At 36.3% G+C, this 19,068-nt stretch overlaps 1 protein-coding gene across 2 annotated transcripts in view; it reads left to right on the top strand.

Moving 5' to 3' along the window:
• CSMD3 (CUB and Sushi multiple domains 3) overlaps positions 1-19,068 on the top strand; it is a 1,254,780-nt gene that overhangs the window by 993,865 nt on the left and 241,847 nt on the right. For both annotated transcript variants that reach the window (XM_011934353.1, XM_011934352.1), the window contains one exon: positions 7,995-8,111. In XM_011934353.1, coding sequence (XP_011789743.1) covers positions 7,995-8,111 — 117 coding nt within the window. The remainder of the gene's footprint in view (positions 1-7,994; positions 8,112-19,068) is intronic.

Below are 19,068 nucleotides of genomic sequence, written 5' to 3'. Positions count from 1 at the left end.
ATGGTGGAAGGTGAAGGGGGATTAGACACATCACATGTCAAGAGAGGAAGCAAAAGAGAGAAAGGGAAGGTGCCACACATTTTTAAACCACCATATCTTGGGAGAGCTTACTCACTATCGCAAGGATAGCACCAAGCCATTCATGAGGGATCTGCCCCCATGACCCAAACACCTCCTACCTGGCCCCACCTGCAATATTGAGGATTACATTCCAACATGAAATTTGAAGTGGACAAACATCCAAACACTATCATTCTGCCCCTGGCCCCTCATAACTTATATCCTTCTCACATTGAAAAATACAATCATCCCCTGCCAATAGTTCTCAAAAGTCTTAAATCATTCCAGCATGAAGTCCAAAGTCATAAGTTCCATCTGAGACTCATGCCCTTCCACCTATGAGCCTATAAAATCAAAACAAGTTATTTACTCTCAAGATACAATAGTAATGCAGGTATTGGGTAAACATTCCCATTCCAAAAGTGATAAATTGGCCCAAAGAAAAGGCCAGTAGTCTCCACACAAGTCTGAAGCCCAACAGAGCAATTGCTACATCTTAAAGTTCCAAAATAATCTTCTTTCACACCATGTCCCACATTCTTGTGTGAGGGGTGGACTCCCAAGGCCTTGGGCAGCCCCGCCTCTATGGCTTTGCAGTTTGCAGCCCATGTGGCTGCTCTCAAAGGTTGGAGTTGAGTGCTTGCAGCTTTTCCAGGCAGAGGTGCAAGCTGCTAGTGCCTCTGCCATTATAGAGTCTGGAGGGTGGTGACCAGCTTCCCACAACTCCGTGAGGTAGTGCCTTGGTGGGGACTTTGTGTGGGTTCTACAATCCCACATTTCCCCTTGGCATTGCACTAGTAGAGTTTCTCTGTAGGGCTCCAAACCTATAGCAGACTTCTGCCTGGGCACCCAGGATTTTCTATACACTCTCTGACATCTAGGTAGAAGTTGACGAGCATCCTTCACACTTGCATTATGAGCATCTGCAGACCTAACACCATGGGAAAACTGCCAAGGATTATGGCTTGCACTTTACAGAGCCATGGCCTGAGCTGTACCTGGACCCCTTTGAGCCAAGGCTGAAACCAGAGTGGCTGGAATGCAGGGAGCAGCCTCCCAAGGCAGGCAGCACGGCCATGGACCTGGTACAGGAAATCATTCTTTTTTCTAAGCCTCTGGGCCTGTGACTATAGGGGCTGCCTCAAAGATCTCTGAAATGCCTTCAAAGCCTCTTCCCCGTTGTCTTGGATATTAGCTCTTGGCTCCCTTTTACTCATTCTAATTTCTCTAGCAAGTGATTGCTCCACAAGCTTGTATCCCGCTTGTATTCTGCTCCTGAAAATGCTTTTTTTCTTCCCTGCCACATGGCTAGGCTGTGAATTTTTCCAGCTTTTACACTCTCCTTCCCTTCTAAATATAAGCTCCAACTTTAAGTCATTTCTTTGCTCCTGTAGCTAATTGTAGTAATGTAGGCTGTTTTCTTCTCCGTCACTTTGAAAACCGTGAATCTCTGGCCAGCGACACCCCACCTGGGCCTCACTCAGCCACGCTGATGTGTCCCAGCTTGCCTTTGTTATAGTTTGTACCCATGGTCGGTGGTTCCCTAGCTCTTGTACTGAACACAAGAAGGAGGATATCCTATCCTGTATGTTGAAGGGTGAGGAGGGTGAAGACGAATTTTATTCAGCAACAGAACAGTGCTCAGTGGAGAGGGGATGCAGGAGGTCCCCCAATCTCACAGTCAGGCAGTTCTCTCCTCTTTGCATAGCTGGGTCTGGGACTTTTTATGGCCTCAGAATAGGGGAGGGGCAGGCTGTAGGTACTATTGGAAAAGGCAGCATTCAATTGTTTAAAAGACATTATTTAGAAAGAATCAATTAGGAAAGGGCAGGTGAACAGGAACAGAAGTTCTTACTCTGGGTCGCAGGTTTCATCCAGGACCAGCAGTCTGGTCTTTCAGTCTTCAAGCTGATTTTGCTCTAAGGTGGGGTTTCACCAGGGACCCATTCCTGTCTTCCTGGGCATTTGGCTGCCTCCTGAAACTCTCAGTAGGTTGTTAGAAGTAGCCAGGCCACCTGTTGAATGGTTTGCTGCTTAGAAATTTCTTCTGCCAGATACCCAAAGCTATCACTCTTAACTTTAAGTTTGTATAGATCTCTAAGACATGTACGAGGACATGAACACAATGCAGCTAAATTCTTTGCTAGAGAATAATACAGGTGACCTTTGCTCCAATTCCCACTGACTTCCTCATTTCCATCTGAGACCTCATCAACTTAGACTTCACTGTCCATATTTCTATCAGCATTTTTGTCACAACCATTTAAGTAGTCTCTAAGAAGCTCCAAATTTTTTCTTATCTTTCTATCTTCTGAGGTCTCCAAACTCTTCCAACCTCTACCCGTTACCCATTTCTAAAGCCATTTCTACATTTCCATGTATCTTTATAGTAGCACCCACTCCTTGTGTATTAGTTTGTTTTCCTGCTGCTAATAAAGATGTACCCAAGACTGGGCAATTTACAAAGGAAAGAGGTTTATCGGACTTATGGTTCCACATGACTGGGGAGGCCTCACGATCATGGTGGAAGGTAAGGAGGAACAAGTCACATTTTACATGGATGGCTGCAGGTAAAGAGAGAGAGAGAGCTGGCGCAGGGGAATGTCTCTTTTTCAAATCATCAGATCTCATGAGACTTATTCCCTATCACGAGAACAGCACAGGAAAGACTTGACCGCATGATTCAGTTACCTCCCACCAGGTTCTTTTTACACCATGTGGGAATTCAGGATGAGATTTGAGCGGGGACACCGCCAAACCATGTCACCTTGATATAAATTTTTCTAGTCCAATTTTGCTATCAATTTGTTAGTCTGTTTGTATTACTATAAAGGAATATTTAAGACTAGATTATTTATGAAGAAAAGAGATTTAATTGGCTCATGGATTTTCAGGATGCACAAGCAGCGTGGTTTCGCCATCTGCTTCTGGTGAGGGACTCAGAAAGCTTGCAATCATGGCAGAAGGCAAAGGGGGAGCAGGCATGTTACATGGCAAGATAGGAAGTGAGAGAGAGAATGAGGAGGTGCCATATACCTTTAAACAACCAGATCTAAGGAGAACTCACTCACTATTGCTAGGACAGCACCAAGACATTCATGAGGGATCTGTCCCCATGATCCAAAGACTTCCCATCAGACCCCACCTCCAACATTGGGGGTTACATTTCAATACGAGATTTGGGGGTCACCAACATTCAAACTATATCAGCATGGATTTGCTACTATGGGTTTGGTATTAGACCTGGGTTTGCTATTCCCTCAATAACAACCAGAATCCATATAGCAGTCATATTATAAACATCTTACCATTGGATACATTTCTAATGTTTAAGATACATATCTTTCATATAGTATTGCCCCCAAATGTAAAGCACAGTAATCAAGCAAAGAACAAGCAAAAATTTCAATCACAGAAAGAAAAAAAAAATAGGCTTATATGAATTTATTGAAAGAGGGTGTATCTGGATTCTGTACTAAATTTAAGTGATTTTTTCTGGGATAATTTCAACCAAATGAAATGTTTATGTTATATGCTGACTATGGAACACTACTTTATAGTAGCCTGGTCTTGCAGGTATAGTTCATTTAATCATCTGACAGACATTTATGGAGAACCTACTATGTACAGACCCTGTCCTGAGAAGAGAAGAGAAGAGAAGAGAAACATGATAAGACTTATGTTTTAGAAAAAGTGCTACCAGTGGTATGAACTTGTGCTGATGAGTGGAGCTGAGAGTCAAAGAGCACATGCAGAAATTGATGGGAGTCTGGACTGTGACAGTTACAGAGGCAGAGAAGCTAGAGAAGCTGATAAATCACGTAAGGTTATGAGCAACAAATTGATTCTTTGTTGGACCCCAAGAGTCAGGGAGAGCAAATCTAGAATAATGGCATTTTATAAGTAGGCTAAGTTTGACATTTTCAATCTCTAAGTTACTGGGCTCTATAGGTATACATAAGACACAGTTTTTTGGTGTGGCAAAATTACAATTAATTGTTATCAATTACATAAACATTAAAATTATTACCAAAAGAAAACACATTTTAGAATCATCACTTTGGCCTTTTGTCAAGTATGTTCTAAAGGAGGCAGGTCCTGTAAGATATTACACATAAAAAAGTTTTCCATGATCAAATAAGTTTGCGAGAAAGAGCATGATATTCCCTAAACCTTACTAAAGTCTCAAGTCCTTCACTCACGTGTTTCCCACACTTACTTAATCATAGAACCGTATCTTCTTAAATTCAAATGTTCTACAAACATACTATTAAAAATATAGATTTAGGCCGGGCACAGTGGCTCATGCCTATAATCCCAGCACTTTAGGAGACCAAGATGAATGGATCACCTGAAATCAGGAGTTCAAGACCGGCCTGGTCAACATGGTAAAATGCCATCTCTACTAATAATACAAAAATTAGCTGGGCGTGGTGGTGCATGGCTGTAATCCCAGCTACTCGTAGGCTGAGGTAGGAGAATCTCTTGAACCTGGGAGGTGGAGGTTGAAGCTAGCCGAGATGGCGCCATTGCACTCCATCCTGGGAAACAAAAGCAAAACTTGGTCTCAAAAAATAAAAATAAAAATAAATTAAAAAATAAAAATATGGATTTATTAACTACATAAGCTATAATCAGGAACAGGTGGGTTCTTATGTTTAATGCATTACAAGGAATATAGGCTGTTTGGAGAAATAACAGCCAATTTGACAAAAAGTTCACAGGTATATGTGACATATGTCAAATAGCAAAAATAAGAATAGAATCCAAAGGTCTGACTTGCTTTTATCTTCAACCGATTAAGAGCCAGAAAGATAAAAGCTGCCCTTTTCTCGATTAGCCAATAAGATGACATTAAAACAGGAAGTAAGAATATAAAAAGCTTCTGGAGACCAATATTAGGAGAATCTGTGAAGTTGGCCTGACAATTATTATTCCATTTATATTTTATGAATATTAGGTTAGTGAAAAAGTAATTGCAGTTTTTGCCATTAAAAGTAATGCCCAAAACCACAATTACTTTTGCACCAACCTAATGTAAAACAGATTACAATAGATGTGTATCTCAGAGCATAATTAATTTTCCCTTATTTATAATAATAACCACTGCATAATTATCACTCACTATAATATTCTGTTATTGACTATAATTTAGGCCATGCTGTAGGCACTCATCAAAATAAACAGAAAATTATGGTTACAAGTACAAATAACAGAATCTAGCATAATACTACCATGTGATTAAATTTTAACTTTATAATATATTTGTAATTTAAAAGAACCTTCATATTTCTAAATATGATTTTTAATAAAAGCTATCCTAAATGTCAATTATACAAAATAAAATACATAAAACAATTCCTGGCTGTCAGACACATGTTAATATAGGATGGCACAATGTTCATGACTAAGTCATAGAACTGAACTTGAGTTAGAAGTTTCCATTTCTATTCATACTTTCCAAATATAAAAATAGGAGTTTAATAGTTTTTGTCATGTTCATTCAAAGTATTATAATTTTAATTCTGGAACACCTTAAAATCAGAAAGAAAATTAACATAAGACATACTGCCCATTCTTGAATGATTCTCTCATCAGTAGCATTATCAGTTGAATAAAGTTATCAGTACTGAAATAAGAATAACACCTGACTGCTCTAATCTCAAACAATAATGAGTGATGAGAGGGATGCATCTTTGGTTATTATAATCACTGTCAATTTCTTGCTTTTTTTAGAGAATTCTAATTTTAGTGTGTTTCATTCTAAGTATTTATTACCTTTTTATAGAACGTTAAGGAAAAAAGGCAGAATATTCATTAGTCACTCAACTCAATACAACATCCTTTTCGTGTTGTGTGTGTGTGTGTGTGTGTGTGTGTGTGTGTGTGTTTTAAATATACTGTATTGCTCTATTTTAAAACTTTGACCAATAATTAATCACAAGTTTTTACTTTTTCAAACTGTCATAACTCTTCTGGAGGTACCTAATTCATCACTGCATGCAGTGCACTTTAAAAGGAAAATCAGACATTAACTTCAATAAATTCCCAGTATAAAAGCTACACCTATCTATTTCTAATCTCCTTTTCTCAAGTCACAGAGGTAAACCACTACTGATATCTAATGGGAATCACTGCACTTTTGTTCTTGATCTTATTTCTAGGTCAATGCTCCTGATTTTCCTTGTGTAATGATTCCTTGCTCCCTATTAAATCAACAAAGAACACTCATTCAACTTTGCATCTCCAAACTACTTTATATGTTTCCCTCCCATTTATATTCATAATTCTGGTTACTTTTGTACTTGTTTATATACCATTTATTCTTCATCCAACTGTAATCTAGCCTCCCCTACTTGCCCCCACCCCACTCTAGTTCAGGGGTTGGCAAACTTCTTCTGTAAACGACCAGATACTATTTTGGGCTTTGCTGGCCACATATATCTTTGAAGTATTCTTCTGTAGTTTTTGTTTTGTTTGTAACTCTTTAAAAATGTAAAAAACCTTTCTCGGTCCACAGTCTGGATTTGGCCTGCTGACTATAACTTGCAGCGAGCTGCTCTAGTTGAAACTACTCTATTAATAGCACCAGAAAAACTCCTTTTGGTGTTTGAGGGGAGTAATAAATTGTACTCTGTCCTTCCTGCAAAACTTCAAAGGAAATCAAACTATCAGCTTTAATACTGGTAAAATATGAGGGGCAGTGACAGCAGGCTTCCTACTAGCTATCTGCAGCAGGCACAGCCTTACCCTCAGAAGGCACCCTGAAAAACCTAGTGTAGAAGAGCACACCAGACAGTGTGCTCTGCAAGAAGGATGGCTCCTAATCTGAAGAAAGGTACTCAGAGGGTAAAGGAGCAGGGCCAGCTGGCAAGGTGTTTAAAAAGAAAAAAAAAAATCCCTCCATGCAAACTATAGACCTGGGGCAGAAAAACTCCAGTCTTACACTCCAGATTGCCAAGTCAACCCAGACTTCAGACTTCTTTTTCATTTATTAATCACTTTGCAACATTTACCTCTTTGAACACTTGCTTTTCACTGAAACTCTTCTCCCTTGGTCCCCAGGAGAACAATTTCTCTGGAGTCAGCCACTCTTTCTCTGATTTTAAACCTTTGGTGTTTCCCAGAACCTCCTCTTTGCCCATCTTTTCTCATTCTGCACACTTTTCAGAGTGATCTTATTCACTTAAAGAATATCAGTTACCATCCATATGCTTTCTGTACTAAATCTCCATTTAGCTTAAGTCTCTCTTGAGTTCTAGAACTATGAATCCTAATGCATCCCCTATCTTGTGAATAACCCCCATCTACATTTTATCAGAAACATTAATTTCACCCTCATCTTTTCTTTTTTTTTTCTTTTTTTTAACATACCACATTGGGCCTGAGGTAGCCAATAAGTCTGCCTCAAGGCACCATCAGTAACTCCTCTGATTTCAAGGTAAATTATATATGCAGATAAAGATTGACGAGAAAGTAGAATACTTAGATGAGTGGGTGAATGTGTTTGTACAGCCATTCATGTCTCACACATAGTGTTGAATCTGAGTAGAATTTCAAACCTGTCAGCAAGTAATACAATTTCCTAATTGCATATGTAATTTTTCATTATTATAAAAAAGATGATCAATTTCACACTCTTATCACAAATGAAAGCTAGGCCACCATTATTATATTTCCAGATAACACCATTACAACATTATTATATTACATACTTTGTTTCTGAGAAGAGAAAATTTGAATACTTATAAAGTTTTGCTTATACACTTTTTTATTTTTTAAATATTTAACACTAGAAGATCTTATTAAAAGTTGCAAATAAATTATACAACTTAAATTCCAGTAGCCATATATTTTTATTTAAAGAAGATAACCATGGTATGAATTTTTTAAAACTTTTTTCTAAAAATCATATTTTCACTATTTTTTCCTAGCACCCTGTGGAAGTCGTTCAACAGGTTCAGAAGGCACTGTTCTATCACCAAACTATCCAAAAAATTACAGTGTGGGACATAATTGTGTTTCTTCTATAGCAGTTCCAAAGGAGTTTGGTAAGTAAGATTCGACTCATTACGTAGCATTTCATCCAGACATGCTTTATTTTTCACTACATGCTATTCAAAATTTTTAAATGAAAATACCTACTATCCATAAAGTATTTTACTTTGCAATTCTTTTTAGATGGTGGTTTTGTAATAATACAATTTTAAGGTCATCTAACTCAATCTGAATTTACAGTCAAGTACACAGGTGAACAACAATACAAAAATGAAAACAGGATTGTTTTTAATTTTTAAAAATGAGTATATCAGTAACCTTGCAAGTGCCTTCATATTGGAATTTTATGAAATGGGAAATTACAGGAGCATAAAGCCAAGGCTGCTCTGTAAAATATGTATTAAGTCAAATATTGAACTATTACAATAGTAATAAAAGTATTTACAAAACAATCATATCAATTTTATAGTTTATTAACACATTTCCAGAAAGAAGAGCTTTTGGTTTTAAGCATCTAGTTTCAGGGACAGCAATAAATACAAAAAGACAGCAAAGGACATTTCAGCTCATCTTGTCAACCTGACAATCTGTTCTGCATCGGCACTAAGAAGACAATGTGTCCTTTGCTGCCTTCACATCTTTCTGATCACATGTCTTAGAAGTCACTTATCTGGCTTCTAAAGGTTTTGGTTCTGAGATCCAGCTGGATCTAACCCAGATTAAGCTCTGTTCATGGATGGATAGGCAAGGGAAATTTAGAGAGCAGTAAAGTTCATAGACTTCTACAATTTAGGTTTACAGCGTTGTGTTACATAGTAAAGGATTTGTTATAGCTATAAGGAATGTGTGGGTCTGGATGACTCAGTATTTCAACAGAAGGACATGGATTTTATCATTAGAGATAGTTGGATAACATCTTGACTTAACATTTCTGCTGCTGAGATATAAAATAAGCTGATGCTTCCAGTCCAATTTCTTATAACCAGATACCTATATATCCTCCTTTTCATCCTTCTGAAACAAGTCCACGATCTTCAACTTACTTGAGAGCACTGTCATCAGAAATGAAGTACTAAACTTTTTATTTTAACATTTAAATAGAGTGATGATTCCAGCATTAGCAAAGTGTACGTTTTGTACTCTACAAAGTATTTCTTTCCCCTAGCATATCGATTGGTTGAATCAAAGGTGAGCTCTGTGATAGTGAAGAGAATGACAGTTTAGAAAGAAAAGTATCATTCCCTTAATTGTGTTTATTTTTTGCCTTTTGAGTCCTTCCTTTGCTAGAGAGTTTTATGCTCCCCAGATGCAAAAAAAAGTTACATGGTTGCTGACAGAATCCTAACAATTATTATCCAGAAAACTTCATGGCTCTCTGAGTCCTCTTTGGAAGCCACTATTTATCCTATTATTCTTGGGATGCCATGTGGCCAAAGGAACGAGAAAGAGGAAAATTAGCCATTTAGTGTCCTGACAAATAGAGGTGCTGGTCACCTTGGAGATGTATTACTGTAGCCTATGTATGCTCAAAAAGAGAAAGAAAAAGTACTAATTGAAATAAAAGTAAATTAACAGATTCCTAAAGAATGAAATCTATATTTTTGTAGGGTTAATATAAATTGAATTTAATCCTCTTAATATTAAAAAAACTGCTATGTTGAGCCAATAATAGTTGGTTTTTAAAACTATTTTTTAAATGAATCTTCTTGTTTTTTGTGGACAAAACAAAGTGTACTTTGATTTATTAGTAAAAAACTAATTTTATTTTACAAATGTTGCATCATTCTTCATTTTAAGTTACATATATATTTAAGCACCTGTATTCTAATTTCAGCCTTGTCACATGTTAACTATCTGCCTTTGGACAAGTTACATAATCTCTTTGAGACTGCCTCTTTATTTATAAATTTGGTATCATTTTGTTTATAGAGTAGAGATGTGAGCAGTAAATGAGAGAGATATATACACATGTAAAGTATGTCTAACATACTTCATGCTTAATATCATTGGATTAACAAATGCCAGCTTTCAAGTCAGATTTCTGGGTTCAGGCTCAACTTAACTTACTTGCTATTTTCATTGGACAAGTCACATTGTCAGCCTGAACCTTACACATCTCTAAAGTAGCAATGTTAAATTCACCTTATATGGTTATTTTATAATAATTTGATGTATATGAGTGATTGGCATAATAGCATAGTAAGTCATATGCATACACAAGTACACATATACACCTTCTTCTTTATGTTCACATTCATATAAAACATCCCCTGTCCCCTCTTCTACCCCCCAAAAAGGTTAAATTAAATGACCTACATTATTGGATTGAACTAAGGTCTTAAAAATAGCTTTTTTAAAATAAAACAACTATTTGTGTTATTTAGTTAAAGCATGAAAACAAATATTTTGGGTTTTATATCCCAGTGGCTATTCAATCATCTGATGATCCCTTACAATTTTCTGGGAGTAGGATAGTGGAAGTAAATAAATACTGACTCTTGACTTCTTCCTATTACCTTCCTATTACCTTCCTTTACCCCTTTGATGAGAGATGGTCAAGCAGTAGTTACTGGATCTCTACAAATCAGATTTCTATTTTTCTTCTGCTTCCTCTCATTCTCACTTTGCCATATTTTTTTTCTGTTGCCACATTGAGCTATATTTATTACTTTTCAGTATTACTTCATCACATATCACTTCCCACATTTTTTTCTTTTACTGTCATTTATCTCAAATTATAATTATTCCTTCTTCTATATCTTTTATCTGCAGATGCTCTTAGAACATGACTTTTACATCATTTAGCACAGGGGTTCCTAACCCCTGGGCCATGGACTGGTACTGGTCCTTGGCCTGTTAGGAACTGGCCCGCACAGCAGGAAGTGAGTGGCAGGTGAGCTATCATTACTGCCTGAGCTCCACCACCTGTCAGATAAGCTGTGGCATTCGATTCCCATAGGAGTGCAAACCCTGTTGCGAACTGTGCATGTAAGGGATCTAGGTTGTGCACTCCTTATCAGAACCTAACTAATGCCTGATGATCTGAAATGGATCACTGAAACCATCCCATGGAAAGATTGTCTTTCACAAAACTTGTCCCTCATGCCAAAAAGGTTGGGAACCACTGATTTAGCACAATGTCTGTCAAATACACTCAGTGCATTCATTGGATTGCATTTTACATAGGGGTTAAGGCTCTAACATCCTTATGTAAAAAGAAAATAACATATAACCAACATTACACATGAAAATAAATTAAATCACCCATGAAAGATCATCTACATGACTTTACATATGCCTATTGTCTCTGAAATAGTCTAACAGAACATTTTTAGTCCTTCAAGGTAAGAAGAGAGAACAGATTTTTTCAGATAATTCCAGATGAGCTACTTGTGTTTCTTACAGGCCATGTGATACCAAATTACTTTTTTTTTTTTTTTTTGCCTGGTGTAGAATTAAATGCCTATAAGTTATTTTTGCCGTTACTTTAAATGGCAAAAACCACAATTACTTTTACACCAACCTAATAAATATGTGCATATTACTCCGCTTTACTGGTTGATTGAGTAAATACTCTTTGTCAGTCATTGCCATCTTTTAGTTTTTATAAATAAGACAAATGTCAATTCATAATGTTTTCATGAGCATCACTGAATTTCATTTGAATTCAGGTATTGGGGTCAGATTTTGGCAATATTCATCCTGCAGGATTCTACTTGTTTTATTATTCTTAGAAATATAACAGTTATGGATCAATTGGATATCATTTATCATTTATCAATATTTTACTCCCTTTATTCTACATATAAGACTAATTACATTTGGCTTTTTGGATTTAAAAAATCCTACTTATCTATCAATAAAACATATTTAATTTTTCTTCATTTTTCAATGTTTAATCACCAGTTGCTTTTTCATGTGGTTTAGTTGCTTAAGACTTTATGAATTATATTTAAGTGTCAGAAACATGGAAGACCAATTTTATTTTACTTTTCATTTGGTATAGATAACATGCTTTAGAATGTAAGAGAACTGTTAACATTGTCAGAGGGAAATTTTTTTGTTAATATGTATTATACTTATACCTAGAGTATAGGAGTCCAAATAAGATTTCAGGGAGGGAGGAATTAGTAAAATTTGGGAATAAATGTGTGGATTTCTATCTCAATAATCCTGGCTGAGAAGAAACATAAATATATAGGATGACAGTCAAAGTAGAGTGTAAATTGGCAGATAATATTTGGTTTTGTTTATTTTCTCTTACTCCAGCAGATACTGGGGTACTTAAAGCCCAAAGAGAAAGACACAGTAGAGAAGACAAAGTTGAAGATATGAGGTGTATCAATTGGTTAAAAAAAACAAAAACAAAAACTTCAGGCATTTGGAGGAGATGAAATTTTAAAAACAGAGGGAAGAACTCCTTATAATTCAGAAGAAATAATTTGCGATTAGCACCATGATATCTGGATTAATTTCACATGAAATATTGAAATAGTCAATTGAAATATTGTTGGAATTATCATTCCTTCCTATTCTCCAACCTCCATCTCTCTTCAATCATCCTCTTCTTACTTTCTAGGAATTCTGTGTAACAGAGGACATATTCGTGTCCTAAGGCAACTGTAAAAAAGTACCACAGGCTTAGTGGCTTAATTTTATTCTCTCACAGGTCCAGAGGCTGGATGCCTAAAATCATTGTGTCAGTAATGCCGCACTTCCTCTGTCAGCTCTAGAGAAGCATTCTTCATTGCTTCTTCCTAGTTTCTGGTGACTCCCAGCAAGCCTTGAGGTTCCTGGGTTTATAACTGACTTACTCCAATCGCTGACTCCCTCTTTACAAGACCGTTTCTCCTATCTGTCTGTTTCTGTGTGTCTCTCTGTTTTCTCTTGTTCTTATAATGACACCACTTATTGGATTTAGGGCCCACTCTACTCTAATATGATTATCATCTCGATCCTTAACTAATTACGTCTGCAAAAACCCTGTTTCTAGGTGTGGTGACATTCTGGACTTCTTGGTGAACATAAATTTTGGAGAACACTATTCAATCCACTATAAAGGGCAAACTATATATCTATATCTATATCTATATCTATACACACACATATATATATAATTTTATGTAGAAAATCTTAATATAAGTTGCAGTATAAAGCATGCATCAGCTGTGTGGACTGCAAACTGACATTCAGATTTCTTGGAAAATTCCAACATGTAAAACATCCTGAGGATATCCAGTATAGTCGATGGTGACTTAATTTTGTGTTTAGCATTCCAGATAGCTCTACCTCCTAGAAGACACACCCTGAAGGCATATTTATTAGTGTACAGAGCTTATTCTTTCCCAAGACTAGTTTTCACACTTGGTATGTTCAAAATGGGCATAAAAACCTTACATCTGCCCCAGTAATCTACCTTCTCACCTATCTTTTATTATTGGCACAGTCTCTTGGTTGTATAAGTTTCAAATTTATGAATCCCTATATCATCTGAAGTAATTGTCAATCTAGTCTACTATGTGCAAATGGTATACAGAGTTACCAAACCCTTTTGCATATTGCTGTAGGAGAGGCTTTTTAAAAAAGTAGCTGCCACTACCTTGAACTTTTTTTCTACTTAAATGTATTTTGCTTGTTTCTTATTCACGACCACTATCTTTCCTATTTCTCATTGAAGTATTTTTCTTCCAGTTAACCTAGAAACATCTTTCCTTAGGATATTACTCACATTATAAGATTATAATTTTAAAAATATATAATTTTATTATAGTATTGTGTTAAAAACAGTGATAAGTAGCAACTATTTCATTAATTCTTATTATATTCACTAAATGTATTTTATTTTGGCCTGATAGACTTGGGTAATTACATAGTGTTTAATAAGTGTGATTTGTTTTTGCAGTATCACATCTTTTACATTTCTGCCTGAATTGTTAACCTGTAAAAGGTAATCTGAGAATTAAGGTCTTCTTGTAATTTAGAAGAAAAAAGTAAAACAATGGATTGAAAATAAGATGCATACATACTATCTCTAAATGTATACATATATGTTTTTCCGTTGGACATCTGAACTTTTAAATACATACTAATGCAATTTTGACTTGCATATGAAAAATTAAGTAACTATTCTCATCTTTTATGTTAAAAATAATAGCAGTTCGTTTTGTGTATATTTTTCCTTAAAATTCACACATATATTTGACCATTTGCTCTTTGATCTTATGTCTGTGAGTTTTTTTTAACTATTCAGCAACACAGTCTATGTTGTGGTTACCTCTCTTTATGCTTAATTCAATCATTTATTGCCACTAATTTTCTCCATATTTTAGCGAAAGATTGTTTTTAGATTATATTTGTTTGCTCGTTCAATCAGTAAACCATTTTATTGGCATTTTATTTTTCCCAGTATGACATTTTCTGTAATGAATGAATACTTAAGAAGATCAATAAAGGCTTTTATGTATTTTTTACTTAAAGTATATGACACTTCACTTTTTAACAGTACAATTGCATCAAAACCAACTATTACTCTTTTCTAAATACTGAATTTATCTAACAATGACAAATATTCACAATATATGTGTTTATTCAAAAGTTATGTTTACTATTTGTCATTACTTTTTAGATTTGGAGCAACTGAAAAGAAAAGGGAACAATTTTTTTTTTTTTTTTTTTTTTTTTGAGATGGTGTCTCCCTCTGCTGCCCAGTCTGCAGTACATGGTACCATCTCGGCTCACTGCAACCTCCACCTCCTGGGTTCAAGTGATTCTCCTGCCTCAGCCTCCCAAGTGGCTGGAATTACACGAGCTCGCCACCACATCAGGCTAATTTTTGTATTTTTAGTAGAGATGAGGTTTCACCATGTTGGCCAGGCTGATCTCAAACTCCTGACCTCAGTTATCTACCCACTTGGGCCTCCCAACATGCTGGGATTACAGGTGTGAACCGCCGCACCCGGCCTCTTGTTTTCTAACTGATGGTTGTTTTAATGTAAAAAAGCAGAAATTAGTACGTTATTTGTGTACCTATAAGAAAGGAAACCCCTATTTTTCTGAGCCTATCATTTTAGGGAAGGGAAATATGATTATCTTGTGTGCTTATGATTATATTATTTAATTTGGAAGGTATAATTTATATAGTTAGATCTCAAGCCATGGCTTGGCCAATTAGTTGAACATGATCTGCCTCCCACCCCACCTGCATTTCAAAGACTGTTGAAAACCCATGGGTAGCGAGGTAAGACTGTGGGCCACAGTATTCTATCCCATAAAAGGCAAAGGCTGAGAGGCTGTTAAAATAGGCACTAAACAGAACATAGGATTCAAATCAGTGATAAAAGAATATTTACTATCTGGTAATTCGAGAGTCTGTAATTTCAGTAGTATTGATTATGGGGCCTTTAATATGTGAGACAACAGAATACAAGTTGCAGTAATTCACCACGAGGGGGCATTAATTTTTTTCCAGGCTTAAGAGCAGCTAAAATAGGCTACTAAACGGAGAAATAGTGGGGATAATCACCCTTTCTCTAAGTACTTTTTCTATAATGGGTTTTAATCTTTAAAGAATCTATGTTATTTTACACTGGGCCATATTAACTAACTTTTAACTGAAGATAAAAGTCCATAGAGTCCTAATTTGTCAAGCCTATTGTAAGTGCCAAAGACTTTATTTAATTTTACTACCTTTTTGGTCAGAGCTTCCATGACCACTGTAGGATATTTAGGTAAGGCAATAATGCTGATGATTAAAATGAGGCATACTTCTTTGTTCACCATTTTATATTTCATATTTCCTTTAGATTATAGGGTATGTCTTATTGAAATTTAGTGGGATCCCCAGGAATAACTGTATCTGAGCCTCTGTATAGATTAAGGCCATGAAGGTTTGCTAAGTGGTGCGTCTCAATAGATGTTACACTTAATTTAGAACCTGTGTTGTAGAGACACAAAAACCAATTAGAGACGTTCCATAGTTTTACTTTACAAGTTTTTATGTAAATTTTGGATTTCCAGTTGAGTCAAATTGTGGATCTTTCTCTTTTAATTTTGTATTTCTTCAACCTGTATGTAGTTTATTGTTGTTTTCATTTTCGCTTTAAGGGTTGCTATATGTAACTTCAGAGGAGGGAAGTTCTCCTTACCCTGCTTATGTTAATTATTAATCATAATTATTTCACAATTAATAATTTTCTTCCTCTAAAGTATCTCAAATTGGTAACTTCAAGGTTAGAAACAATGGTTACTTTATAAGGTTTAAGAACTCTGGGTTTATTTTAAGTTTCCATCAACTCATTCGTTGTTCCACATAGGCGTCATGTGTGTTTTCCTCTAAAGTCTGAGGATTAGAATCTTTGTTACAACAGAGGCCTGGATAGCAATATTAGCAAAAGAATTTTTTTTTTTTTTTTTGAGATGGAGTTTTGCTCTGTTGCCCAGTCTGGAGTGCAGTGGCAAGATCTCGACTCACTGCAAGTTCCACCTCCCAGGTTCACTCCATTCTCCTGCCTCAGCCACCTGAGTAGCTGGGACTACAGGCGCCCACCACCACACCCGGCTATTTTTTTTTTTTTTTGTATTTTTAGTAGAGACGAATTTCACCGTGTTAGCCAGGATGGTCTCAATCTCCTGACCTTGTGATCCACCCGCCTTGGCCTCTCAAAGTGCTGGGATTAGCATGAGCCACTTCACCCGGCCAGCAAAGGCATTTTATAGGGTCTTAGTGAATCATCTGCTTTCAGGAATTTAGAACTCAGCACACCATATGGTAGCTCTTCTTTCTCACAATCCACCACCCAGTGAGTCCATATATTGCACAGGGTATCAATATTTTCCCTGGGTCTTCTCTAGAAAAGGTGACTGCTTGACACCAATAGCCACAAAGTAAGAGTTGTTTCTCTGAACTTAGCATTAGTCACAGTTTATGCTGGAATCAAGATACGTGATTCATTATAAAGTACACAGGTAAGTCCAGGCTACAACATACAACTGAGGGTCACTTTGATGAGGACACAACCCTTGGTTCTAAATGCCAGTTATTAAAATATCTGATGTAGATTGATTAAATCTGTGATAACTTGGAATAACTCAGAAAATGCAGCACAAAGCAGCATAACTCTAAGTGCAAGTTTGCCAGCAGACAGCAGAGTCAATTACTACGAGAAAACAAGAGAAGAAAGACCTTTAGTGGTTGTACTCATCACTTAGACATCTTTCTCATTGCATTCATTGTTGTGGTCACTCTGCAGTCGGTTTGGATTTCTTTATTTCTTTATTTATTTATTTATTTTTATTTAAGATGGAGTCTTGCTCTGTTGCCCAGGCTGGAGTGCAGTGGCATGATCTTGGCTCACTGCAACCTCCACCTCTTGGGTTCAAGTGATTCTCCTGTCTCAGCCTCCTGAGTAGCTGGCACGTGCCACCACACCCAGCTAATTTTTGTATTTTTAGTAGAGATGGGGGTTTCTCCATGTTGATCAGGCTGGTCTCGAACTCCTGACCTTGTGATCTGCCCACCTGGGCCTCCCAAAGTTCTGGGATTACAGGCGGGAGCCACCACACCCATCCCTGGTTTGGATTTCAAGACTGATATCACACAAGCACAAGGAAGTATGAAAAGCCATGTTACTCACAAAATGAGACTTTCTAGGGGGAGCAAGGCAAACTGCCAAACAGTTTCAAAATTCATGAGACAGCAGAGAAAGGAGATTGACTGTGGAGTTTTATTGTGATTATGGAGTAGCAGTGGGGTGAGAGTTTCTGTGTGCAGGTGAATGCTTGCATGATTTAAACTTACCACTGGTGGCAAAGAGGCAGCACTTACGTGACCTAATCAGCTTGCCTAGATATGAGGCAGAGGGGAAGGGGGAGTGGCGGGGCTTGAAAGTTGTCAACAGTTAAGCATTAAAAATGATTTCACATGTTTTAATATAAGTTGTAATTTATATATGTGTATCGTATATCATATATGTCATATATATCTGTTGTTATTATCTTTCCATTTTAAGCAAAATTATTTCCTTTCAACTTGCAAGAATCTCACTATAATATGCTCTAGAATGTGATTAGCTGAATTTTCAAAATAACTGTCAAATGATCTATGAGATTCATATGATGGTTATCTATTCACATTCATTGTGTATAAGTGTCAATGTTGATGCTTCATATTTCTGTTGTTGTAAGGCAGTTATAGAAAATAAGTTATGCTTAATAATTCAGAATAAAGCTGAAAACTATGGTGCAGGAACACAAAGCTAGACATTTTGCAACAATCTGTTTAAACAGTGGTTATGATGCTTCAACATATTCGTACTTTTCCCATTTATGGTTGTTTTTAGTTTTTGCTTCATTTTACCAATATGATAAGTTCCGCAGTTGTCCCTTTAGGCTATTTAATACCAGGTGGCATAAAGCTGCCGAAGATTATTTTGACATGAGATTCAAAGTCATAAAGTCAATGATGGTAACAATTGTAAACTGATTGAAGAGAAGATTGAGCGGTTACTGTGGAATAGTGGTAAACAAGGTGAACTGGGAATCCAAAGGTCTGGATTGTAGTCGTTTGCCTCTAATTGGCCATATGACTTTAAGCAAATTACTTAAGCTTTCTGGTCCTCATTTTCTTGATGTATAATATAAAACCTTTTGTCCCCAAGGGACTTCCTAGTTTAAAAAATAGGTGAAATCTACTTTTGAATTTGTTAAAGAGTATGCTAGTGGAAGCTAGAGAATTAAAGTACAGGAAAGTTCCACCAGCTTTTCTGAAATTCAAAAATCTGCTTACAGAAGTGCATGTATTCATGTAATTTCATTAAATTCCAAAGATAACTATAAATTTAACCTAAATTCTGAATCTTTTATTTTTCTGCAAAAGTAAGATAAGTTATGTAACAACGGCATGCTACATTCTTCTCTGTTATTTTCTTTCTTCTTTTCTCTTTTTTAATGCATCAGAATATCCATGATGGTCATTTTTAACTTTCTCATTCTTATCATTGAAGTGTAATAAAT

The sequence above is a fragment of the Colobus angolensis genome, unplaced genomic scaffold (assembly GCF_000951035.1).
Source record: "Colobus angolensis palliatus isolate OR3802 unplaced genomic scaffold, Cang.pa_1.0 Scaffold134, whole genome shotgun sequence".
NCBI lineage: Eukaryota > Metazoa > Chordata > Mammalia > Primates > Cercopithecidae > Colobus > Colobus angolensis.
The sequence above is the reverse complement of the archived record's forward strand: the minus strand, read 5'-3'. Positions and strand labels throughout refer to the sequence as shown.